The 25116-nt window shown below is 34.7% G+C and overlaps 6 protein-coding genes across 9 annotated transcripts; 2 read left to right on the forward strand and 4 right to left on the reverse strand.

The window, feature by feature from the left end:
• The first annotated feature begins 931 nt into the window (after positions 1–931).
• LOC8283998 (FAD synthase) lies at positions 932–9174 on the forward strand. 2 transcript variants are annotated; one of them, XM_015719388.3, is made up of 17 exons: positions 932–1252; positions 1463–1568; positions 3130–3175; positions 3251–3408; positions 3598–3715; positions 3839–3921; positions 4745–4804; positions 5004–5258; positions 5789–5885; positions 6087–6137; positions 6265–6345; positions 6699–6770; positions 7482–7544; positions 7657–7809; positions 8368–8425; positions 8512–8564; positions 8658–9174. In XM_015719388.3, exons 2-17 carry the CDS (start codon positions 1468–1470, stop codon positions 8733–8735), a joined length of 1527 nt encoding a protein of 508 aa, XP_015574874.1. In that variant the 5' UTR covers positions 932–1252; positions 1463–1467; the 3' UTR covers positions 8736–9174. The 2 variants fall into 2 exon arrangements, with proteins under 2 accessions (XP_015574874.1, XP_002519482.2); XM_002519436.4 differs by having other exon boundaries at positions 934–1297.
• Positions 9175–9301: 127 nt separating this feature from the next.
• LOC8283997 (thioredoxin-like 3-3) lies at positions 9302–10310 on the forward strand. The gene is made up of 3 exons (XM_002519435.4): positions 9302–9708; positions 9791–9816; positions 9939–10310. The coding sequence occupies exons 1-3, from the start codon at positions 9571–9573 to the stop codon at positions 10156–10158; spliced, it is 384 nt and encodes a 127-aa protein (XP_002519481.1). The 5' UTR covers positions 9302–9570; the 3' UTR covers positions 10159–10310.
• On the reverse strand, positions 10301–12555 carry LOC8283996 (S-adenosylmethionine synthase 3). 2 transcript variants are annotated; one of them, XM_002519434.4, is made up of 2 exons: positions 12389–12555; positions 10301–11834 (listed from the first exon to the last, which is right to left on the reverse strand). In XM_002519434.4, exon 2 carries the CDS (start codon positions 11830–11832, stop codon positions 10660–10662), a length of 1173 nt encoding a protein of 390 aa, XP_002519480.1. In that variant the 5' UTR covers positions 11833–11834; positions 12389–12555; the 3' UTR covers positions 10301–10659. The 2 variants fall into 2 exon arrangements, with proteins under 2 accessions (XP_002519480.1, XP_015574868.1); XM_015719382.3 differs by having other exon boundaries at positions 10301–11839; positions 12389–12546.
• A 1324-nt stretch (positions 12556–13879) lies between these two features.
• Positions 13880–16026, reverse strand: LOC8283995. Its single transcript, XM_002519433.4, has 6 exons — positions 15347–16026; positions 14916–15013; positions 14715–14786; positions 14489–14613; positions 14229–14301; positions 13880–14104 (listed from the first exon to the last, which is right to left on the reverse strand). The coding sequence occupies exons 1-6, from the start codon at positions 15795–15797 to the stop codon at positions 14000–14002; spliced, it is 924 nt and encodes a 307-aa protein (XP_002519479.3). The 5' UTR covers positions 15798–16026; the 3' UTR covers positions 13880–13999.
• Positions 16027–16178: 152 nt separating this feature from the next.
• LOC8283994 (protein PTST homolog 3, chloroplastic) lies at positions 16179–22160 on the reverse strand. 2 transcript variants are annotated; one of them, XM_015719404.3, is made up of 13 exons: positions 21767–22160; positions 21541–21660; positions 21070–21224; positions 20306–20989; positions 19980–20166; positions 19384–19447; positions 19253–19303; positions 19099–19152; positions 18776–18895; positions 18285–18409; positions 17592–17643; positions 17083–17241; positions 16179–16815 (listed from the first exon to the last, which is right to left on the reverse strand). In XM_015719404.3, exons 1-12 carry the CDS (start codon positions 21916–21918, stop codon positions 17143–17145), a joined length of 1863 nt encoding a protein of 620 aa, XP_015574890.1. In that variant the 5' UTR covers positions 21919–22160; the 3' UTR covers positions 16179–16815; positions 17083–17142. The 2 variants fall into 2 exon arrangements, with proteins under 2 accessions (XP_015574890.1, XP_015574889.1); XM_015719403.3 differs by having other exon boundaries at positions 19980–20187; positions 21767–22159.
• Positions 22161–22946: 786 nt separating this feature from the next.
• LOC8283993 (cytochrome P450 94B3) lies at positions 22947–24716 on the reverse strand. The gene has a single exon (XM_002519431.4). It carries the CDS (start codon positions 24605–24607, stop codon positions 23087–23089), a length of 1521 nt encoding a protein of 506 aa, XP_002519477.1. The 5' UTR covers positions 24608–24716; the 3' UTR covers positions 22947–23086.
• Between the last annotated feature and the right edge of the window lie 400 nt (positions 24717–25116).

The following is a 25116-nucleotide window of genomic DNA, read 5'->3' on the forward strand; positions in this document are numbered from 1 at the left end:
ATTAAATAAAAATATTTTACTTTACTAAAAAAAATAGCTCGTACAAAAAAGTTATTACATACCATCTATTTATCCAAACTTTATATCACAAAAGAACATTTAAAAATTATGTGAATGTATGAGTATATAAAAGATGTTTGATAGTTAACTATAAAATCTCTATTTTGATTTATAAGAAATTTATTTAACTTTATCTTTATTATAATATAAAAAGAATTAATTTTAGATATATATTCTATTCAAATATTTTATATAATTTATATTATTTATAAGAAACTTAAAAGTTTATAAATATACGGAGTTGAACTTTTATCTTCTCAAGTTTATCTCGAATTTTTAATGATTTTGAAAATAAAATCAAACTCGGATTATTTTACTTCTTAAATGAACTTGAACGAGTTAAAAAACAAGCGGAATCCAAGTTAAACTCGAACTGTTCAAATCATTTTACATCCTTACTACTAACATTCTGTAATAAAAAAAATCTGTGTAGTTACACTCGATAGAAGTTCCTACTAGTGATCTATTTTACTTTGCAAAAAAAGAATTATCCAGTTTTAGAAATAAAATAAATAGTTAAATTCCAAATATTCTTGAAATTAATCCTATTCTGCGAACCCAAAAATAGAGGGAAAATTATGAATAAAAAAATGGCAAAGGACAGAGTCAAGGCGTATCTTGTAGGTTGATTTATTGAGTTTTCTTTGTTTTGCTTCTTCAAAAAGGTTTAGGCAAAGTGATAAGAGTGACGACCACTTATGGGTTTGAAATGTAGAATAAGAACTCTTTAAAAAAAAATGTAGAATAAGAATTGGGATGAGAATTTTATTCTATATGGCTACTAACGTTATAAAAAGCGTAATTGTTTTTCCTTTTTCCATTTAATATGAAAGTATGACAATTGTCTTTTCCTAATTTCTTGACAAATAGTAATAATAATGATTAGTAATAATCTTACTGTTACATTTCCGTTTTCAACAAACTTTGTTCTTGACATTGCATCAGCGATTATGCAGAGTGCAGAGACAGATAAAATAAAAAGAAAATTAAAAAAAAGGCCATGATTTTGTAATTCTTTTTTTCTAATTATCTTAGCTGCCTTAGATAAACAGTCTGTGGCATCTAAAGGACACGCCTTTTGCTCTTTATAACCTCCAAAACATCGCTCTCTTCCATTTGGACATAAACCCGGAGAAGAAGAGACTCTATTTGTTCTTTATTGATTTCATTTGAGTCCATTGTAGTAAGAAAGGTGATTCCTTTTTGGAATATTTGTTTGTAAAATCAGCAAAATCTGGTAATCTATGAGAACCCATTTGCTTAATTTATCGGAATTTTAATTTCAAGAACCTTATTTGTGCAGTTTTTTTTTAATCAAGATGTTGAATTTTCTTCAACTAATGAATCCTCATTTGCTTGGTTTACAATTTTGATATTTATGTGCTGATTTTTTGTATGTCAGAGTACATGGAGATCGATAAAGCAATCAGCGAGAGTGATGATAGAAGGCTTAAAACCAAGTACAACAACGCCATCTATGTTATTCAAAGAGCTCTTGCTCTATACTCGTGAGTTCTTTTCTCTATCTGCTTCTAGTTTATAATACTTTAGTTTATGTTCTGATTCATAATCTTGGTTTTTGATTGTGATGAAGAATTAGGATATGCTCCTTTTGATTGCAACAGGAAGTTGGAAACAAAAAGAAGAATAAGAACTTATGTTGTTTGGTTATACCAATTTGAAAATTAATGAATTATTCAAGCCTTGATAAGTATTTCTATTAGATTGAATTGAGTAGAAAGGAAAATCTAATACTGACAGTTTAAGGTGTCTTTATTACTGTGCATATTTCTGGTAACTATGCAGGTGAAAACTGAATTCAATGGAAGAATGTTTGCCATTGCAATTCCTTTGTCCTCTTTAGTCTTCATAACATAAAGTGTTATTGAAAAATGTTTTCAGAGCCTGTTTAGTTCCATTTTACCATTCAGAAAGTTGAATTGCAAGACTTGTTGGTATTTATACATTTTGCAGTTTTAGCATGCTTTTTGATGTTTCACATGTCGATTTTTAACTATGGTTGAAATGTTCTTTGGACGCACCTGGCTGAAGAAAATGTCATATTTTGTGGATCTGTTCCTTGTTCGTATTTGGTATGTTACGACAGATGAAACACATTTGCGTGGATACATTCTGATCATTTTCTTTTCCTTACCGGTGTTTCTCTGGATCCTACATTCCCTTTTAGGACTTTTGAGTTAAATGTCTTTCCCGCCTGCGTGCTGGTGATTTGAGAATCACAGATGAGAAAGAGACTGTATTATTGGGGTTGGGTTTGACTGGAGTTTGGGATTGCTAATGTTTAATATTTCTACTTGGAATGCATAATGTTGTGGCATGCTAATTATTCTCTGACAAGAAGTGTTGAATGGAATCTCATAGTTGGTCAAATGGTTATATGGTAGAAGAATAAATGGGGGCTCAATAGACAAGAATGCCAAGTAATTAATTGATAATACTTTGTTTTTGTGCTATGTTGCTAATCATGCTTTTGCAAGTAGATATTGGCGATATCCAAAGATATACTAGTGGTACTGTTGTTAGTATGTCTTATCAGAATTAGGAATTTTGTTTAACTAGGTTTATAATGAAACTGCAGTACAGGGAAGAACCATAAAAGATTTAAAATTGGAAATCTTGAAGACTGCCTTCAAAATCAGGAATTAAAATGCGGTATTCAGTGTGATAGAGACAGGTTTGAGAAGCATCACACTATTTGGTATTGGGAAGTATTCCATAAGGCATTTTGCTTCACTTAAGTTACAGTCGAGGCAATAGTGAGCTGTGCAACTGTATTTACCATCCCTATAGCCCTAGTCGATCCAGTGCAATATTTTCATGGGGGTAGATTCACTTTTTGGTCCCTTCCACATGGAAAACAGGGTGTATATTGTCTTCTCATGTGTTCATGTCCAAGGAAAATTGTGTGCCTGAACAAATATTTTGTGGCAAGTGCAAAAATAGTTACTATTAGTGTATATTTTATGGTTTTGTTCCTATCTCTTTTTTTCTTTTCAATTGCAAACAAGTACTCTGATGCTTGAAAGCAATGACGTTGCTTCCTTACAGGGTTGAAGAGGTTGCCTTCAGCTTTAATGGAGGAAAGGATTCAACAGTGGGTTTTCATCTATACTTTCTCAATTTATTGTGTTTTATCTCATTGTTAGTGATCATAAACTTGGATTTTCAGGTTTTGCTGCACTTGCTTAGGGCTGGGTATTTTTTATATAAAGGGGAAAAAAGCTGTTCTAATGGTGGTCTGACTAGTTTCCCCATTCGAACAATTTATTTTGAAAGTTCTTCTGCTTTCCCTGAAATCAATTCATTTACCCATGATACAGCCTCAAGGTGAGAATCTCTTATTTTCTTTCATTCCGTTTCTTCTTACTAGATTGCACAAGTGATGGAATATTGGTTAAAAGAACTCTGCTAGACAATGTAAAATAGGCATTTTGGATGATGAACCTTTTAGTTTTTACTTAGATGATTTTATTTTTTTTATTAGAATTTGAGAGTCAAATTACTTCTTATGTGCAGCTATGGCCTACAACTGGATATCATTAGCTCAGATTTCAAATCTGGATTAGAAAATCTACTGAAGGCTAATCCTATCAGAGCTATTTTTCTTGGAGTTCGAATTGGTGACCCTACTGCGGTATGTTTTTTATGCTTTTCTCTTGAGGGATGCCTTGGCTACATGGTATCATACACGAGATCCTTTATTTAGAAGACTACTTCATGTTTGAGACTATAGAAAGAAAGTTCTTTGTGATTGCAGGTAGGCCAAGAACAGTTCTCTCCTAGTTCACCTGGCTGGCCACCTTTCATGAGAGTGAATCCTATTTTGGATTGGTCTTACAGGTCAATTTACATACCATAAGTAGTTTATTATTCCTATTATTCTCCTGCTAATTTTTATAGCATGAACACCTTTAAATAATATCTGGGATTGGTCCTCAGTATCTGGCAGTGTGTACCGAATTCCTGATAAATGCTTTTAGTCTTTTTGACTTAGTATGACCTTTTCTAAAGTCACTATTACTACAGAACTAGTAGTTGCAAATTTGTTACATGGATCGTATGATATATCCTAAGACACAAGAGGCAGGCAGTAGGCCAAGCATGTGCTTAGTAATGCTATTTACGAGCATTAGGATCTTGCATGTTTCCCTCCTCCTGTCATTACTACTAAAAGTGTAGATATTTAATTATCTCTATTAGTTCTTAGTTACCTTTGATCTTTAACATCTGGAGAGCCCTTATTCAATAGTGGTAATTGGAGTTGTCCTCAATGCAATTTCTACAGTTCCAGTTATGTTAAATCAGTAGAGTTGAGGAGCATCTTTCTTAAGTTCAGGAAGAATACAAAACCTCATTCTGTTTTATGAACATTGTGTTTTATTTGTTTAAAAACTTTCAGGTACTTATGTTCTATATATATCATTAGCCCACATCTTTAATTCTTCATGTCGATGTATGAATTAGTTCTATGAATTAGTTTGATGAATCTGCAACACCAATTTATGCCACAACTGCATGCTATGATTATGTTATACAATTTACTTGGTTTCTGCTGTATTCCTATTATGTTATACTCTCCAATGAATCTATTGGTATTTGACTGTGGACCTTTGCTCAAGCTGGGAGATTTTGGGATTCTGACTCATATCTGTTTCTATTGCAGAGATGTTTGGGCCTTTATTTTGACTTGCAAAGTCCAGTACTGCAGCCTTTACGATCAGGGGTAGTTCATCCTTTTTGTGGCTTGAAATGTTAGAACTTTGTTCTAGATTTATAGGCTTTTGGCTTTATGTTTTTATTTCCTCCCTATTTTGCTTGCTTGATGTTGATTTATATTGTATAATGCATTTCAACTTAAATGCTAACTGTTTTTTTACTTTTCATTGATAATCTATGATATTCATTTGATTTCTTTTTAACAGATATACTTCAATAGGGAGCATACATGATACTATACCAAATGCATTGTTGTCAATCAGAGACTCCAGTTGTAAAGAAAAATTTAAACCTGCATATATGCTTGCTGATGGAAGATTAGAAAGAGCGGGAAGAGTGAAAAAGTTGTCTCCTCCCACCGTCGGGCATCTTCCTGGTGTTAGTGACAGCCCAGACAATGTGGATGCGCATAAAAACAGCGCACTTGTAGCTGCAGTAGTTGCTGTGGGTGATGAGATTCTGTAAGTGCCTGATTAATTGATCTCCATCTCTGTAACAATATATTCTGGTTGAATTGTTGGCTTGCGGTTGGATTTGCAATATGATAGTGTTAGATTGGCGAAACATCATTTTGACTTCTTCTCTATTCCCATAACCTTCTTTTAAGGTGTTGTTTTTTCTGTGAATTTTGTTTTAACTTTAATATTTTACTTTTGGCTTGGTTAATGATACTCCAGAGTCAAGTTTTCATTAGCTCGATAATCACCCCAATATTAATGTCTTTCTGATATTACACATTACCACTTCAATTTGGTTTAGCTATGCATGATTTTAATGCTCAAACATTTAAGGTTCAGTGGTGTACGATCCTGATATGAAGGTGCTTGTAGTCTAAAATAAATAAAGCGAGTGATTCAATCAGGGAAATGTGAAACCCTTAGACACTTAAATTATCCAAATTGTTCATTGAATTTTGCAGTGTTGGCCTATTTATTCTTCTTTATATCAGTTGCCTGCCACTGAAGTTTCTGGTTACTTGTCGATAGCTCAGGTTCGGAGCAGTTGAGGATCAATTGGGACCTTCATTATGCAGAAAGCTCCATTGCATTGGTTGGTCAGTATCACAAACTGCTGTTGTGCGGAATGATGTGAGTATCTATGGATCTCAAAATAGCAAGTATGGTTGGTTTGTCACAATTAAAGTATACCTGTTTTTATGCTATACCTGCAGAGTTGAGCCGAATTCATATTCCATATAGGAGATCATATACAATGATGAAGTTTGTTGTATATATGCATTATCATCCGTGTATTAAAAGTTTACATTTTTATGATTCTTTTTACGCCAGGTAGATTCTGTGGCTGCAGAGGTTGAGCAGCGAAAATCTACCAATGATATGGTAAACAGTCCTGTTCTGTTAATTTCTGATCTATCAACTTTATTTCCTTACTCATGTAATGAATTGAATAGTCGTTCTCTTGCTTAAATATCTGCTATCTCACATGGTCTACACTCGATGCTTATAGGTATTTATATATGGAGGGGTGGGTCCATTGCACTCTGATGTTACCTTAGCTGGTGTTGCAAAGGCTTTTGGGGTTCGACTGGTACATCTTTTCACTATAGTGGACCTCTTTCTTCTTTACTTTTCTTTTCTTCTTTTTTCTTCCTAAATCAGAGTCCATACTTTTGCTGTATTTCATCTCTATACAGCCTCATCTACTGTTAGTTTAAATGTGTCATAACTTTAGGAATTGTCTATTTTATACTTTTATTGGAAACGCCAACTATGTCTGGCATTAAAAGGGGGAATCGGGACTGGGGAGCAAGGGGAAGAAGGTGCTTGTTAGCTTCTTTAATTTGTTGCAAATGCTCATTAATATGGTATAATAACTCGTACTGTTTATTTATGGCTTAGTATTGCAGTGGTAGGATATGAATTGGTTGTGTTTTTATGTAGGCTCCTGATGAAGAATTTGAAGAATATCTCCGGCATCTTATAGGCGATCATTGCACTGGTGATCGAAATGAGGTAATTTGGTTATCTTATTTCTTATTTTGCTCTTTGTAGAGAGAAAGAGTAGACTGACTAGGTCATTTTGGATTTTTGTTGTGAAGAGGACAACATACATAAGTGTTGAAGAACAATAACTCTGGTTCCTTTACCTATTCTGGGTATAATATACTAATGGAATGGGTATCACATGCTTCAAGAACTTTGATAAAATTGCTTGAGGTGTATATCTTGAGAACAAAATACAAGGATGGGTTTTTGAGATTTATGTACCTTCTCTTCAACTTTGTCCGAGCCATCAGATTAGGTTATTTAGTTGTATATCAGTTTGATATTTATTCCCATAGTGAGGTTGTTAATGCTCTTTCTCATTCATGTTTTGCATTTCCCAGATATGCTCTAAATATGGAACCCCATAGGCCCATCTTCTGTGCACAATTTAATCTCATTCTAAGCCGAAAGTATTTGAAAAGAATGGAATTCTCTTATTCATTAAACAGAATCATTACAGCCCTATTTATAGTATTAGGAGGGCATAACAGCTTTACACACACAAAAAAAGAAAAATATATACATTAGGAAACATCTATGACTAAAAAGGAAATATATTTTGTTGAAATCTGTTCTTAAAAGCAGAGATTGAATCCTAGAATATTTACCTGATTGGTTCTCAGGATTTCAGGATTCACTTGTGGAATCTAACACAGCCTTAGCTTTCCTCATCTACAGATGGCTTTACTTCCTGAAGGTATCACTGAACTATTGCATCATGACAAGCTGCCAGTCCCTATGGTATGCATTTGGAAACTAAGCTGTGATGTGATTCTTACTTTTCTCTTATGCGATGTAATTAATGTGATTTATTAGGGGCTAATTCGACTGCCTATTAATTGTCTCTTTGTAGATTAAATGCCAAAATGTGATTATTCTTGCTGCAACAAACATTGGTGAGCTAGACAGGGAATGGGAGTGTCTGACAGAGTTTACAAGATCTTATGGCCTGTTAGCAACGATGGAACCATTTGCAGCAAAACGTTTAACAACAAATATCTCAGATGTATGTATTCTAGTTTACTATTTTGGCAATTTAAGCATTACATGGTTTTATTGCATTCATCATTAGAATTGAAGCTATTTGCTCTCATGTAGCATGATGTGTCATTTTCAAGTGTTTATTCCTGGATAACTAAGTATCAATTGTTCTTAGTTTTTTGTACCATTTGATTTGCTGAGTTGATGTTTCTATTTCTATGCTTGGCCTATTTGACAAAAGTTTTTGGGTCATGCATGATGCCTTGATACTTTCAAAATCAATAGGATGTCAGGCCTGCATAATTTGAGAAAGCTCATCTTGACTAATTCTTTGTAGTATTTATCAACTTGTCAGTTACTGGGAATTAGTCTTCGATGGTCAATATATGTTTTTCTGGGCATACCAGGCTTAAATTGCACAAGCAAAGCATATCAATTAAGGAAATACTGCTCATATGTTACAGCTCTTTGTAATGTTATTAGTCAATATTGTTTAATGTTCTAGCATATTAGAGTAGATACATGTTATATTTGTATCTTATTGTTCACAGCAGCTCCTCCTTTACTTTTTTCTAAAATGCAGGTAGAAATTGCCCAACCTTTATCAAAACTGTGTCTTGAATTCCCAGATCTTAATATTGGTAACTTCATAACTAGTAACATGACTTTGACGCATTTAATGTCTATCATTCTCCACTAATGCTGGTGTTACATGTGCAATATGAAGGGGTGTACCGCAAATCCAGAAATGGGACTCTCATAATTACTTTTGAGGGCAAGGTAAAAGAGATTTCACCATTTATCGTACTGATCAATTAAATTCTGCATTCGAGTTGTTTGTATGATTATAATGCCTCTCAAAACTGGTTGCAGAAGCAAGCACGGATTGATTCAGCTGTTGAGGCGTTGCGCAAGAAGTTCCATCCTGGGGTGTTCTCTGAAATGAACTAAATTTGGTTGTTCTGCTCATCTCTGAACTGTTACCTTCGAAGCTTCACAACTTGATAGCTACTCAATAGTTGTTCTAGTTTGTGACACATACGCAACAAGAGGTTGCCTAGCAATTGATATAGCGATCGAATAGGAAGACTAGTGGTGATTTACAGTTCGGAAGGGAGGAGAAGCTAGAGAAAGATGACGACTGAATAACAGCAGAAAGCCTTCTTTTACAACTAAGAAGGGAAACACGCCATGATGGTGAACTGACAAGAAGGCACTACAGTTGAAGTCTTGGCTGTAGCAAATATGAACAACCAGACACTTATTTGACTCATCAGCTTTATCTTTACCCAGTTTTAAAAGCTCAATGTTGCTTCTTCTACTTAACTAATTATGAGCATCAAATGCTTAGATATGATTAAACATAATAATATGCTAGTCTTTTTGAACATTTGGGAATCTTTCATTAAAGGCCGAGCAAATATGACATTTAAAAGATGATCCATAGAGGACTTTTGACTTAAAATAATTTATAACTAAGCTCAGTTCAATAATAAAATCTCTTCCAATCACACAATTAATTAGGGCAAACTTCTGCAAAACAGAAGAAAAAATATAACAAAGTAACGACAGTGCCGCCGTAAGCTCCTTTGCAAGACTGCCAATGATGGCAAAATTTTGTAAATCTTCCCAATTAACTTTTCTGAGTGAATATCTCTCGCAGGATGCCAAGTTTTAGAATACCTTGATATTTATATCTACCCGTTTGACTATTTATTATTAGTATTCGTGTAAAACGATATTTGGTTCTATCATTGGCACCCGAAAGATAAAGAATTTATTAGAAATGGAAGACAACACAAAGAAAGGATTAGAAGGGACGGGTCTAGCGCTACCAGCAAATCGCCATGGAAACTTGAAGAGTGCTTCTACTGATCAAGATTTCCTTGATATTCTTCATCAAATCAAAGTTTCCAAGTCTCCTGTAATTATCTTAACCATTAATGCTATTTGTTTTAGGATTTTTACATCGTTTGCTAAGTTTGTTATTTGATGCTTTCTTGCAGGCAGTTATCAATTATGGCGCCTCATGGTACATTTCCTTTATTTATTTTTCAAAATTCTGTAATGCCTGCAAGGTGTTCGACGTATTGATTCTTTGAATAGTAGCTCAAAAAGTTCCCCTTTATGTTTTATTTTTTTTTTATTTTTCAGGTGTAGAGTGTGTAGCCAGATCCTGCCCGCGTTCTGCCATCTGAGCAACAAGTTCCCAAAGCTTTCTTTTATATATGCAGATATTGATGAATGTCCTGAAACAACTCAGCATGTTCGCTATACACCGACGTTTCAATTTTATCGTGATGGTGAAAGAGTTGATGAAATGTATGGAGCGGGAGAGGAGCGGCTCCATGATCGCTTGTGGCTGCATTCTTGAAATGTTGTTTCAGCATTCGTCTTAATCCTTTGTCTATTTATGTAAAAAATTTAAATTATCAACATCGTAGATGCTCTGAGCATTCCAATTTTAATGAGTTCTGTAGTCTATGAACTTGCATATGTGATAATAAAAGCAAACATTCAGTATAATAATCAAGTTTCAAGATTTGATCCAAACCAAGCAAATGACATGACAGGATTCTCATTAACCAAAGAGAGTGGTTAAATTTTGAAGATGGAAAAAAAAAATAATGATAATAATAATCTAAGAAAGAAAAATTGAATAATAATGCAGTTACTAATTCCTAACCCAGAATGACTAAACTCAACTTAAAGCACACACACTTTTCTCTCTTGGACCATGAAATGATGGTCACTCTAAATATCAGATGCATGTGCTGAAGTGTCTTTATTCTTTCCCCATCAAGCAGAATGTTTGGCTACGATAAATGACCACCTCCAGATAATATATATAAAGATAGAGTCAAACCCGGAAGACTCAGGCCTTAGGTTTGAGTATCTTGACAGTTTCCCAGGTGAAATCTGGGTCATCACGGCCAAAATGACCATATGCAGCAGTCTTCTGGAACCTGAAGTTGCCTCCTCTCTTCAAGTCGAGATTAATAGCCATCATTCCAGGCCTGAAGTCGAAACTCTCCTTAATCAATGCCAAGATATCTCTGTCTGGGATTTTCCCAGTCTTATAAGTGTCCACAAAGACTGATAATGGTTCTGGCACGCCAATTGCGTAAGAAACCTGCACAATGCAGCGCCGAGCAAGTCCTGAGGCTACCACACTCTTTGCGGCCTGTCTAACAATATATGCACCACTCCTGTCCACCTTAGTGGGATCTTTCCCTGAGAAGGCACCTCCACCGTGAGCTCCCCATCCACCATAGGTGTCAATAATAATCTTTCGACCAGTAAGTCCTGCATCTCCATGGGGTCCTCCAATGACAAACCGGCCTGAAGGGTTGAGGTGGAAGATAGTCTTGTCATCAAGATATTGAGCTGGGATAACAGGTTTGATCACATGCTCTTTCAAGTCTGCTGCAATCTGCTCATTGGTGACAGTCTCATCATGTTGAGTTGAAATAAGAACGGTGTGAACCCTAACAGGCACCATGGCTCCACCATCATTCTTATACTCAACTGTAACTTGGGTCTTACCATCAGGCCTCAACCATGGACATGTCTTGTTCTTTCTGACCTCTGTAAGCTTGGCACCAAGCTTAGTGGCAAGCACATGAGTTAGTGGCATGAGCTCAGGGGTTTCATCAGTAGCATAGCCAAACATGTGGCCTTGATCACCAGCTCCAATTTCCTCAGGTTTCTTGGAAAGATGACCATGAACTCCTTGAGCAATATCAGGACTCTGCTGTTCAATATTGACAAGGACCTTGCAGTTGTCAGCATCAAGACCAACATCAGGTGATGTGAACCCAATGCCTCTGCAAGTGTCCCTAACTATTTTCTCGTAGTCTACTTTAGCCTTGGTAGTGATCTCACCGAAGACCATGACCATGTTAGTCTTTGTACAGGTCTCACAAGCAACCTTACTCTCTGGGTCTTGTTCTAGGCAGGCATCAAGAATGGCATCTGAGACTTGGTCACAGAGCTTGTCCGGGTGCCCCTCATTGACAGACTCAGAAGTGAAAAGGAAGGTCTCCATTGCTGAACTGTCCCACATCATTTATAAAGAAATGACAACAACAAAAATGAAGATGTCAGATTAGCAAGTCCCATTGGATGCCAAGATTGAAATATGCAGATTCAATTCATATTACTCAATTACATTTCTTCAGTATTTACTATACCAACACAATAAAATAAAAATAAAAAAGAGGAAGAAGATCCAAGCAATGTCGTGGTGGAATACAAGATTCACCTAATTATTGAAATCAAGAATCACTTAGAATCACTTAGAATTCAATTCTTTCAATTTGAAAAATAACACATCAATAATGCCCCTTCTTAACATGATTGTTAAAATAAATAAATTAAGTTAAATTCTTGTACATCATTTATTCCAATTCTGTTCCTTTCTCTTTTATTAATTAACTCTGGATGAATTCAAGATACCCAATTCCATTTTTAAGAACCAGCAACAAGAAATAAAAACATAATAAAAAGAATATGATCTGTATGAATACAACATTATATCATGCATCAAATGTATATAACAGCTACCAATTACAACAGATCTATGGAAATTAAAGAGCACTTACTTGGATTAAAAATAACGTGTAGAGAGAGAAAGAGCTCTAAAGAGAATTGGAGAAGGAGAAGAGGAGAGGAGAGAGAGAAAGAGAGAAAAGGGAGTGATTTATAGTTAAAGAACCTTTGACCCGATCACTTTGTTACCCGCCATTTTCGCGCTTTCTCCAATTTATTAGGTACTAGGATTGTAATCCTGTGGGACTTTGGTTCATGTTTTGGCTCCATCTGGACCGGTCAATATGCTGGACCAGTTAGTGTTTGATGAGGATGGACGGTGAAGATGGCGTGATGCTTTGGCAGTGTTTGTTGATGATAATAGTCTCTGCAACAACCCACCTTCTTGCAAATGGTTTGGTTTGGTTGGTTGGTGGATACTGTGGCCTGTGGGTGGTTGGGTGGGCCCCGCTTACACCTACTTCTTAGGTGGATTATTCAAGGATCTAGTAATGGAGCTCCACTACCTAGATCGGATCTTGGCATTTTGGTTATTAGATGTATTTTTAGATGGGCCATCCATGTGATAATGGTGGGACCCATCTCACTTTCAATTAAAAAGTAGATTTATAAGGCATGGGAGAATAATAAATTGATATTGTTTACATTCTTAGTATTTCAGAAGATATGGAAGAATAATTAATTGATTTTGTTTACATTCTCAGTGTTTATATCATTTAAAGAAGGGCAAAAGTTTATTCGGGCTCAATTAAGGTTTTTTTTTTTTTATTGACTTTTTATTTGAATTAATTTTATTTTGAAAAAAAAATGAAAGTATGAGAGTTATTATCTCTTAATTAATAAAAAAATAATAATTAAAGAGTTCATAATAATTTTAAAAAATTATTTTATAATTTTAATATAGTCAATAGATAAAGAGTTTGATATTTATTTTATTTTATTTTAAAAAATTATATAATAATATAATATTTAAATGCATTCTTTATTTTTTAAAATATAACATAGCGAATTAATTTGGTTCTATATATATATAGAGTCAAATTTTATTTTTTATTTTATATTTAATAAATGCACTATATTTAATTGGTTAATATTTGTAAGTCTTATTCTTTTATTAGTATACCAGATGTCATGGGCTCAATTCAATGCTTATATTTTGGGATCATATAATGCTAATTATTAAGGTAATTCAACAAGCCAGCCAAGGATAATCGAGTAAATCTGTCGGGCACAAAGAACATATTAAAAATATAATATAGCATCAACAAAAATATAGCGACAAGACACAGATAAAATATAATCCGAAATTATTTTTTTGTTCATAATAATCATGATTAATACAACATAATAAGTAAAAGTAAAATAAATAATTAAATATAAAAAATGCATTAGACTTAAATAAAATATTTTGTTCTTTATATTGAAATATTTTTTAAAATGCATTTTATTATAGAAATTATATATTTTAAAATAAAAAATACCGCTGAAAATGCTTTTATATTATACAGCTGAAATGTACTATAATTTTTATTAAGTTTTCATAATTACGAATATTCTCATAATATTTGTATTGATTCACCGTATTTCAAATGTCAAAATAATAGTAAAAATGAATCACAAAAATTTCCTAGGATCCATACATGTATTTTAAGTTACATGAGGAATTAATAACTGAGACCAAGTTGAAGTCCAAGAGCAGCATGGAGAAGAAAGAGTGTCATGATTCCACTGCCCAATATCCCATGAACATTTCTCAATCCAGGTTTTCCCTGCGTACCATTAAAGACAGAAACTTCCAATTACTAGCAGAGCAGTAACAGGTAAGGTCTATGTATGGTGAGGAATGGTTACTGTTATTTGTTAGAGTTTAGGAGCAAATACTTCAGCTGTTACCTCAAATAATGCTGGTAAAATGGTCTGAATTGTCAACAGTGTAAGCCCAATAAAACCTGTAACAGCATGAGGACTGCAAATATACAATTATTAATCCACATTAGAACTATAACTAGAGCTAGCTTATGATCTCCATGAACTAAGGAGAATTTCTTTTTAACTGATCGAGTAAATGAAATGGTATGTGAACTGACATTATTTCTGCTAATGGATTTGGTCTGAAGAGGAGTAGATTTAGATGCAATTAATTTTTTGAATACCTCTCAAAGATTGGTTTATCTGAAGTGAGCAAAGATGTGATTCCACCGGTTGCTCCAAGAGCAAAGAAGAAAAACATTCCACCCAGAAGCTTTGGGTGCAAGTCTTTAGCTTTGGCCTTCTCCTCCTGAATCAAAGCATTTCAGGGTACTAAATTATCACAGATTGTGGACAAGAGAGCGAAAAGAAAAACACAAGCAAGGTATTAGTTATACTGAATTGTCTTACCACATCATCAGAAAAACGGATTCGAAATCCGAGGTATGTCCCATAACCACCCATTGCAAAGAGCACAACAGCCTAATAAGCAGAGCAAAGCATTAGAATCAGAAGTAGAACTCCAGAGAAAAAACTTGATGCCATGGATATGGTAATTGGTAAGTAAAACGTGTACTTGAGAAGAAATAACAACAAAAGAAGGAATTATACCATGTTTCCAGGATGACCCCAATGCACAAGCCATTCAGGAAGATTCCATGATTTCACAAGCTCAACAAAAGGTCCAATGAGAGACCTCACAGTACCAGCTGAAAATATCAGATATTCAAACTTGTTATGAAACACTAAAGAATTAGAAATGCAATAAAGAAATAAATATTATATCTTTGAATATTGATTTGCGGCAAGGAAGCTCTGTGAAAATGCCCCTTTACTATGTGAAATGACCATATCTTACTGTGCGCATTGACTTCTGTAGTACTTTGCACCTTCGTATCATAAAAAGTTGCAAGATCCTGAATTTACTGTCAAACAACTTTCCGTACACCTTTTTTTTTTATTAACAAATTGCTTGAGCAAATAACAGTCGATTGCAGATTCTATTTCCAAGACTACATAATAAAAGCTGAAAAGATTTTTACCTCCAGGAAGAGCAGCCACAAGTAGCAAAGGCAAAGGAGTGAAAGAGTAGAGGTGTGTCTCAGTAAGCTCCTCCACATGTTCTACTTCTTCGTCTTCCCCACTCCTATAATCAGCTTCAGGAACCTTATTCTTGATTGCAGGGGATGGAAAGAGGCATCTACTGCTCCTTGTACAAGCAGACAATGCACAAGGGAAAGATTCATTTAAGGGTGTTTTAAAGAATGCTGCAGTAGAGGTACCAGGAAATGATGAAAATGAATGCGAAAGAAGTGGAATAGAGTTCTTTAAAGGAGATAAGGATGCATTCACCATGGCCATTTTTGTGTAACAAAGAAAGGCAAGTACAGACAGTGTTACTATTCCTTGAGATATGAGGAGAAGATAGTAAAAGTTTCTAGAAAAAGCAAGAAATTTGCAAGAAAAGGTCAAGCTTTGGACACGCCTGTGCATTAATTTCAACCTTTCCACGTGGTCTCCACACCCTCAGGAAGCTATCCTTGCTTGAGACTAATGTGGTGGATCCAAATCACTTGCTAAATAAGCTATTCTTTGTGATTTCAAAATAAATCTTCTTATGTTATTAATTAGACTTTCATGGTAGGTTTAAGCTAATGTATTATCAAAGCTTAATTACATAAGAATGATCACCAAGGGGACACATTTGATTTTCCAACTTACATTCAGAGGTCTCATTGGATGTGAGAGATTTTATGGACTTCCCCAGAAATTCCAACCCCAGTCCCCTGGTATGACTGGACCCTTCGCAGAGAGAAATGTCAAGATCGCCTGAGAGAGAGCATCTCTGGACAAGCAAGAGTCCAGTACAATCAATTTAGCCGAAATGGAATATCTGAATTTTCTAGCTATAAAGGCACTTTTATATTACAACACTAGTTAAGAGCTACACATGATTCTTCCATCAGCATGATAATCTACTTGAAAACAGAAAAGTAGTAGGAAAGGAAAAGTTACAGAAGGGCAAAAAATCAGATCAAGAATTCCAAAGATGGTCCTCTACTCCAAATCTCCACTAAACCGGTTCTTGCTAAATTCTAAATGTACATCAGTATCAACTAGACAAGAACTGCTCTTTTACTTAATTCAGCAAATCTAATTGTAACTAGGAGACTTTCCAAAAATTCCTACATTTAACTCCACCTAGTCCAGGCTTTCTAGCACCGAATACATGGTAACTTGTGCAGTGCATCAACTTTTAATCTCTCTCCATAGCAAGCCCCAGATATTGTTTTGCAGCTGCCCAAGGTTTTTGTAGCAATAGATGCTGAGCTGCCGGTATAAAACTTTATACACTGCAAGGCTAAGACCATTAGCATAGTATGAACATTATTCCAGAATGTACAAAATCTTGCATGCTTATTTCTTCTATTTTGTATACGGGCTCTGCAGTTTAATGCCTTTCTCCCGGCTGATGGTACCGACACTTGAACTGATTTATTGGCATTTGACGCTACAAATAAGAAGTAAAGAAAAGTGAGAATATGACACTTGGGCATAAATTTATTACAAAATTAGGGGCCATATTTCCCTGGTGGCCAACTATTGGTGGACCTACAACATCTAATTGTTCTCAAGCCTTCAGCAACACTTAGATCCTGTTGATTAAGGGTCTCAGATTCAGTTTTTAATCTGCTACCTTAACCTGAAAGGCTCACCATCCTTGAATTCGTTTTTAAAATGCTTGAGGGAATCTGAGAAGTAACTACATTGTTTATACCTTAAGATTTGATAAAAGACTAGATTGTCTTCCAAGCATGAAGAAAGGTGCAATATACATTCATCCAATAACTCGGAGAACATTGTTACAAATTCCTCCCCTGGTAACCATCTCTCCTTGAGGATCAATCGTCCAGTGGCCATCAACAATGAATTTTATCTACAATTGTAATATGCCAAATTAGAGAACAGTTACACAAGATAAAATATACAGCAGTTTAGCTGGGATGATTCTAGATCAGGCCATTGACAAAGTATGACAGCAGAATAGAAAAGAAGAGAACATTATGTTATGCACGTGATTAGGGAATCTTTGCTATTTGCCTTTTGAGCTCTGCCACTTCAGCAGCAATAAGGCAATAATCAAGCAGTTCATGTACAAGTTGAATGAATTTATTAACCAAAATCAAATCAGTAGGAAACATACCCATGTCTAAATTTTTCTCTTTTTTCAGAGATAAATATAAGGAATGAGTTGTAGAATTACAATTTGGCAGAAGATGTTCATACCTCATAGACACCAGGATATAGCCACAGCATAATCGACCAAAGTTTAGATTTCCTGCAAAAACACGCCGCCCTAGTGAGTTTATTATTCTCAAGACTGAAGAAAAATGAGAGGGAAAGAAGACGAGAAAAGAAAAGAGGTGAAGACAGGTTTTGAGCTTCCTCTTCCCAGCATAGCTTTTAGGAATATTAGGACCAGACTAGAAGAGAAGGGTCAAGGGCTTACTTATCCACATCTATCTAGTTCCTATATAACAAAAAATGGGATAGTAGGACCATACTATAAACTACAAAATTCTTTTGCTCTAAACAAGAAACAAAAAGAAAAACAATATTCTGCTTGTGTTCTGGTTTACTATTTTTTTACATCAGCATCCCCAAAACTTGATTAATTTCCAGAATTATTTCATATTATGAGAACATTTCACAGCCAGCCTTCTTTTTTTTTTTTCCACAAGAGAAAAAAAGAGAATTAAGCTAAAATAAAATGGGTTTGATAAGTTATGCGAGTAATAGTGGTCCAACTTCCGACGAATAAAAGGAGCAGCCATATAGAAAGACATTAGTGAAAATCAACTTGTAACAGATTAATTTCCAGAACCCAGGTAACTCAAAATTAAAAATCTTAAAAATGAAAATAAACAAGAATTGTAATTTCATGGGCAATTCATCACAAAAGAAAAGACATTTAATGACCTTGATGCAGCAGGATCTCTGACACTAGAAGATGGCTGAGGATCCATTTTAATTCGATGATGCCAACCATTGAAGCTGCCTGCCACTTCCACAATTTCACCATCCCCATTGTATTGGATCTTAACCTAATAAAACGTGACACCCAATTAACAACAATAATGTACTAATCCCAAATTGATAGTTTTCAGAAACCAAATCAATAAAGATAAAGAGTAAAAACAAGTATATCCTTTGTTTTGAGGGTCTAAAATTGGTCTGACATTTCTCTAATGCTATAGAAATCAATGGGGCTCTAGAATGTCTTGGGATTATTTGGACTACGCACAAAGAAATAATAATTCCCCTATGTTCTCAAACTCTTATATTAATTTCACCCTATGATGTCATATCAACAGTATTTATCAAATCTCTTAGAGAACATATTTTGCACCTTCAACAACCAACCAACCAAACCAATTTGACAATAGACCAAAACGTATTCATAGTCATACCTCCATTAATCCAGAAAGGCTTTCTTCAGCAGCAAGCAGTTCAGCATCTTTTTCTGAAATAAGTTTTTGGGCTTTCTTAATCTCCATTTCAGCCTTGTTTTGTAAATCAGATAAAGCAATCTATAGGCCAAAATAAAAAAGTGAAACAATTCAGCTGCTGGAGAACAGTATATTTGTTGCGAAAAGAACTAAACCTGTGGTACATGAAATAGGAGTCAATAGTGCAACAACACCAAACTTTGGAGTAAAAATATCAGCTTCTAAATATTTAATAGCGGACAAAAATACACAAGATATTGGCCACGCTGCAGTAGCTAACTTACTTTTTCCTTCTCAATTTGTTCCTTCAAATGTGACAGTTCCAACTCTTTTTGATGCTAAAGTAATCAAAAGATGCAACAAGTTAGCAATGAGGCTTCATCATCTTAGAACTAGAAGACATGCAGGTTTAAGGAAAATATATATAAATATTGGTACCAGCATGAATTTGAGATGATTAATCTCAACATGATTCTCTCTTTTGCTTATCTGTATCAAAACCAATTTAAACTCAAAAGAAGCAGAAATCAGTGAAGTTGTAAAAATAACAATCAAAATATTAAACCAACCTCTACATCCAAATCCTTGTCAACATTAAAACTGGCTAGACCTTCAGCTGGCAACTCATCATTCCTACAAATATTTGAAAAGTAAAAAAGACGGATTAGGAGGAAGAAGGTCGTAATAACACCAATTATGTGCTGAAAAAAGTAACATAAACTACAAAATTGGAAATCCCACTCCATTGGTCCCAAAAGGACAGAAATAAAAAGAAAGTCAGAGATATTTAATACTCCTTTTGCAGACCCCTAACCATAAGAACAACTCTTCAATGTTTTCTTTCTCTTTTTTAAGTTTATTAGTCTTTTTATTACTCAAAGAGTGTGCATTGGAAAAAGAAAAGGCAAGAAACTTGTTGCAGTCCTAAAAGCTTCTCAATAAATTTGAATGATTGGTGTTATAATTGCTTAAACAAACTAGAAGCATACCTTAAAATCACCATATCAAAAAAAAAAGTTGGAATAAATAAACAGCAAGTGACACATGATACCCTATACATGAACAGATTAAGCCAAGCAAAATTAATTTAAACCACTCTGAGCATTAAGGCATACAGTGATAAACATAAACCAGTTAGGGCTTTGATACGTTGAGAAATACCAACCTAACAGGGTGGTTTGCCCTCATAGGAGGGCTGACATCCTTGGATATTGATATACTCCCATTCAATGCCAAAGGAGCATTACTTCCATTATCAGCATGTTTATCATTTTCTGAAGTAGGGGTTTCTGACTGAATCTCAGTCTCATTCTCTGGTTCACTAGATCCCTTGCTTTCTTCAGCAGTCTCATCTAATATGGCATAGACATTATCTGATCATCAAGTATCTCCATAGACTCAGCTTCAATTTCCCAAGTAACAAAATAAATATAGATAAAGAAGATCAATGAACTTCAACTGGCGCTGAAATAGAAATAGCAATCATCTTACCCTCGATGGCGTCCAAGTCACCACTCTGAATAAACTTTGCCACCTTATCCTCCAATAATGAATTGGCTGCGGGATCCACAGGCATGCTATTACGATTGCTGTAGTTGAGACCAAGAACCATGCTACCATCATTGGCAGGATATTCCAAGTTTGATACTTCACTCCTCAATGAAATGACTTCAGCCATACTATTGACCTTCTCATCCTGATCTATTGCTATGTTTAAGGCCTTTTCCTCTAATGAGGCATTATCTAAAGCTTTTACAGGCGAACAGGTTTTGGTATTAGAATTGGGACCAGAATACCCATTCAAACTACCATGAGAATTATCCGTAATTAAAACTTCAGTTGGCAAGGGATTGACTTCAGCCATGTTTAAGACCTCCCTATCTTGTGGTTCTACAAAATCAGAGGGTGCTGGCAAGGCAATGTCTTCAGCACCAAGTTGAACCCCCTGATCCTGTTTTTCTATATTGAATGAGGGTGTTGAAGAGGTATTGATGTTGTCCATGCTTTTAACCTCGTTTAGTGACACATCAAGTGATGATTCTATGGGCATGCAATTGTTGACACTGGAATTGCATTCAGGATTTATGCTGGCACTGTCAGAATGATCCTTGATGAGGACTTCAGTAGACAAAGCACTCTCTTCAATAACATCTTCCACCTTCCCATCCTGACCCTCTAAATTACATGAGACTATCAGAAAAAATGGAGCTTAAAATAACAATCTGAATATATAGATAAGAGAACCAGATATTGACCTTCTGATATATATATGCTATCAGTGATTGTGTCCTTTACTTCATCAACGCTTTTCTTTATATTGGACCCACCAAGTTCTGATTCGACAGAGTTCGAAAGCAGTTCTCTTATTAATTTATATCCTCTCCGCCTCACAATATGTGCAAGATCATTCCTATTGAAGATTTGAAAAGGAGAATTGCGAGAAAAGTCAAATATTAGAACTATCTCTTGAAGACAACTGCACATACATATATAAGAATAGGTTTCTTTTCTCTTTCTTTCTTTCTTTATCCATATAAAGTTGAAATAACAAATATACAGAATTCATTTTGTTACCGCGTTGGTATCAATTTAATATCTATTTGTGACAAGACAAAACAAAACAAGCATGAAGCACGCATACATGAGGGAAGATAGTAAGGAAGGAGTTCAGTTAGCTACAAAGAATCAGAAATGAAGTAAAACAAGAAGGAACTATAGAGACCAACCTTCCATGATCAGAAAGCTCCTTCATTGAGGGAACATGACCCTGTGGAAGTCCAACAGCTGATACAAACTCTCTGATGTCATTGCAAAGCTCTACATTGCTCTTTACCTTTCTCCCTCCCCTAAATCCACCAAACCAATACAAACACTAATAAATTAACAAACAAAATCAAAATAAGCACACCCACATATCAAATAATTGAGAAAACAAGAAGCAAGAACAAGAACCTGGATTTCTTGGCAGAACAGATACAAAAGTTGAAATCTTTTCGAGGTCGGTAGTGATGGGTATTGGAGACAATCTTGCATTCTTCTTGATTTAAGAAAAGCTTATGAGAAGAAAGAGAGAGAAAGCAAGTAGACTGATTAAGTGTTGCCATGTGAGAGTTCTTGAACAAGCATTGAGAAAGTTTTAAGAGTTTGATTTTGGTGGGTATTAGGTACTGTACATAGTAGTGTTAAGTGTTCTTGAAAGATCTTTTTGTGGATTAAAAAGTAGCGAGTGATAATTGTTGATTGAATTTTCAGTTCTGTCTTCTGTGTAAAGAATAAAGAAATACAAAAGGCTCAAAAGCTGTTAAGGATGTTTATCATTCCACGGTCCACCATTAGTTTTTTCTTTTTCTTTTTCTCTCGTCTAAGCCTTTTTATCGAGAAATATATTTACTTTTGGCAAAGGAACAAAAAAATTCTTAACCATTTGAAGAAGCATAATTAAACTCCTATTTTTTTATTTTATCCTAATACCGCCCTTAATCTTTTCAGAAGAATCAATATATATAAAATTATTATCTTGACATATGTATTTACTTTTGGCTTCATATGATTTAAGTATTTATATAATTTTATAATTTTTTATTAATTTATTAATATTAAATTATATTTCTAATTAAAGACTCGTTTTAATCCTATAAAATAATATAATAATAAATTAATTTCCTTATTAAATAATAATCAGTTTTCTAATTAATTAATAAATATTTAAAAAATAATTTATAAAAACTATGAGTTTTAAGATTTTAAATTTTTAAAATTTAAATTTTTATAAAAGTAATTAAAAAAACATGACAGTACGGAAAATTGCAATCCATATGTATTTCTTTTTTAATAATTTTCTTATAAAAATTAAAGATTAAAATTTTATATTAATATAGTTTAACAAATAATATTTTATTTTTCAAATAAAAAATACATGGAATATCAGCTCCCCAACTCAAACTGGCGCTGTCCTATCCATCAACGACACCATCTAGAAAAGGAGAATTAGATTTGAGTGAGATTTAATAAGGAATGAATCTGGTTTATTTATTTATTATTATAGAGTTATATATTTTTACTTATTAATTGTCATTTCATGGGCCTAACACTAATAGGAAAATTGAATTTAAAACAGACAAAAAACTACAAATTATTGTTAAAATAATTAGGAATATATGGCTGTACCTTCAGTAACATTGAACAGCTTTCTTCACAAATTTAAATGTAGACATTAACAATATCCATAAATTAAAAAAAATGCTAAAATGTATTATTCTCTACACTGTATACTCAAATTCTTGGAGCTCTATAATCAGAGCTACATCTTTCCTTCACCTTCACGTGCAACCCATCCTTCATCCTCAGAGTCATAGCCAACAGATGCTCGGGGCATTTGTCTTTGTTCTGTACATCAATATGGAACCTCTCTACCACAGAAGCTGCTATGGATTTCATTTGAATATAGGCCATATCTTTACCTAAACACATTCTTGGCCCAGCATGGAACACTGGAAACTTAAATGGGCTCTCTTGTCTGCAAATCCCATCGTCTAGCCATCTTTCAGGCACAAATTCGCAGCAATTCTTGCCCCATATACTCTCCATTCTGCCCATTGCATATGTGTGGTATGTTATAAACCAACGCTTTCCCACAAACGTGCCGTCCGGCAAATAGTCATCATTCTTGCAAGCTTTTGTGTCCACTGGTACAGGTGGATACAATCTTAACGTTTCTGAAATAGCCGCTTGTAGATAATGCATATCCCGCAGTTCTTCGAAGCTGTAAGTTTCACCAATGTTTTTGCCGTTTCTCGCTCTGATGGCTTCAAGTTCTTCCAGTATTTTTCTTTCTACATGTGGGTTTAACGACAGTTGCCAAAAGAACCAGCTCAAAGCTGAAGATGTGGTGTCTCTGCCTGCAAGAATGAAGCTTATAACAATATCTCTAAGGAAATCTAGCGAGTTGTCCCCGTCTCCGATGAAACGAGACAGTAGATCTTGGTCTTGCTTGTCCCTATTTTGAGCTAGTCTCGACTGTATGATCTCATCGGCGAATTCATGGACGATCTTAATTGATCTTTTGAGTGTTCTTTCTGGTCCTAAAAGGAAGAACTTGTTGAATTTCCACAAGAATGGAAGAGCATACATGAATCTTGCGGAGCTGAGAGTGGTAGCTTCTTCAAAGGCCTGCATAAACTCACCACAAGCAGTTCCATCGCCCCCAAGGCAGCCAGGATCAACATTAAAAGCAAGTTTACATATATTATCAAACGCAAATCTCTCTAACATCTCTTGCAAATCCAACACTTGGTTCATTCCTGAAGCTCTTGCAAGGATTGGGACCAGTCTTGTCGAAAGCTCAACCTTAACATTTTCCATGGCAAAGTTTCTAAGTGACTTGGTGTTGAACTCATAGCTTGCCGTCTTCCTTTGGACTCTCCACAGTTCTCCATCAGTGTTGAAGATTCCTTGGCCAAGAAAGTCTTCGAGAAGGGATATGAACCGTTCTCCCTTTGGGTAGTTCTCAAACTTAGTCTTGAGAATATGTTCAACGTTTAAAGGGTTCGCAGTGATGACTCCATGGACTTTACCGGGACGGCGAAAGACAGAGGTGTTGGTCGGACAGCAGCTGAGAACTTCAGTTGTCCAATCAAGAAAACGGTGGCGGTTTTTCAAGAAATCAGGTAAAGCTCCTAGTATAGGGTAGTTTTTGAAGCCGTTCTTGGTTGGTTTGTTTTGCGAAGAGCGAAGATAGAGACAGAAGCAGAGAAAGAAAAGTAAGAGAAGAAGTGGAAGGGATAAGGGTTCCATGGTTGGAAAATGGTAAGAGCAGGAAGAAGCTTTTGTGACAACATGTGCGGTTATATATTGGACAAGACATCATTCAGCTAACACAAAAACATCGGACAAAAGCCATTAAACGTGGCAGTAGTGCAGGAGAAGTGAAAATACATTATATGTCAAAATTCTTAAGAGTTTCACTGACATATATATCCGTTTTTCCCTTGTTTCTTTCTTAATTTATTAGACCAGAAATATCTGAATTTAATCTCTTAAAATTCTCAGAAAGAAAAGAATAAAATTACATTCAGTAAAATAAAATTGGATCTCGAATATTATATTAAAAAAACTAAAAGTTACTCATGATCTAAATAACAATTTTCTCCCTCTCTCTATATATTCTTTTTCTCTACCCAACATATTGCATTTTTATCATTCAGTGATTAAACTGCAAAATTGATAAGCTATGAATAAAATGGATCGAGAGTTAATTTAATTGGACAAATTGAGCTTTTATTCACATAAAAATTTAATTTGTT

Source organism: Ricinus communis, chromosome 10, assembly GCF_019578655.1.
Source record: "Ricinus communis isolate WT05 ecotype wild-type chromosome 10, ASM1957865v1, whole genome shotgun sequence".
NCBI classification, from domain to species: Eukaryota; Viridiplantae; Streptophyta; class Magnoliopsida; order Malpighiales; family Euphorbiaceae; genus Ricinus; species Ricinus communis.

Coding starts and splice junctions, on each gene's coding strand:
- LOC8283998 (XM_015719388.3), top strand. CDS start 1,468: ATGGAGATCGATAAAGCAATCAGCGAGAGTGATGATAGAAGGCTTAAA. Junction 1,569..3,129: donor AGAGCTCTTGCTCTATACTC/GTGAGTTCTTTT, acceptor GCTTCCTTACAG/GGTTGAAGAGGTTGCCTTCA. Junction 3,716..3,838: donor GAATTGGTGACCCTACTGCG/GTATGTTTTTTA, acceptor TTGTGATTGCAG/GTAGGCCAAGAACAGTTCTC.
- LOC8283997 (XM_002519435.4), top strand. CDS start 9,571: ATGGAAGACAACACAAAGAAAGGATTAGAAGGGACGGGTCTAGCGCTA. Junction 9,709..9,790: donor TCAAAGTTTCCAAGTCTCCT/GTAATTATCTTA, acceptor GCTTTCTTGCAG/GCAGTTATCAATTATGGCGC. Junction 9,817..9,938: donor ATCAATTATGGCGCCTCATG/GTACATTTCCTT, acceptor TTTATTTTTCAG/GTGTAGAGTGTGTAGCCAGA.
- LOC8283996 (XM_002519434.4), bottom strand. CDS start 11,832: ATGGAGACCTTCCTTTTCACTTCTGAGTCTGTCAATGAGGGGCACCCG.
- LOC8283995 (XM_002519433.4), bottom strand. CDS start 15,797: ATGCACAGGCGTGTCCAAAGCTTGACCTTTTCTTGCAAATTTCTTGCT. Junction 14,787..14,915: donor GGGGTCATCCTGGAAACATG/GTATAATTCCTT, acceptor TCTGCTTATTAG/GCTGTTGTGCTCTTTGCAAT. Junction 14,302..14,488: donor GATAAACCAATCTTTGAGAG/GTATTCAAAAAA, acceptor GTATATTTGCAG/TCCTCATGCTGTTACAGGTT.
- LOC8283994 (XM_015719403.3), bottom strand. CDS start 21,918: ATGGCAACACTTAATCAGTCTACTTGCTTTCTCTCTCTTTCTTCTCAT. Junction 20,188..20,305: donor TGACTTGGACGCCATCGAGG/GTAAGATGATTG, acceptor CTTGATGATCAG/ATAATGTCTATGCCATATTA. Junction 19,153..19,252: donor ATCATCTCAAATTCATGCTG/GTACCAATATTT, acceptor TGATTACTTTAG/CATCAAAAAGAGTTGGAACT.
- LOC8283993 (XM_002519431.4), bottom strand. CDS start 24,607: ATGGAACCCTTATCCCTTCCACTTCTTCTCTTACTTTTCTTTCTCTGC.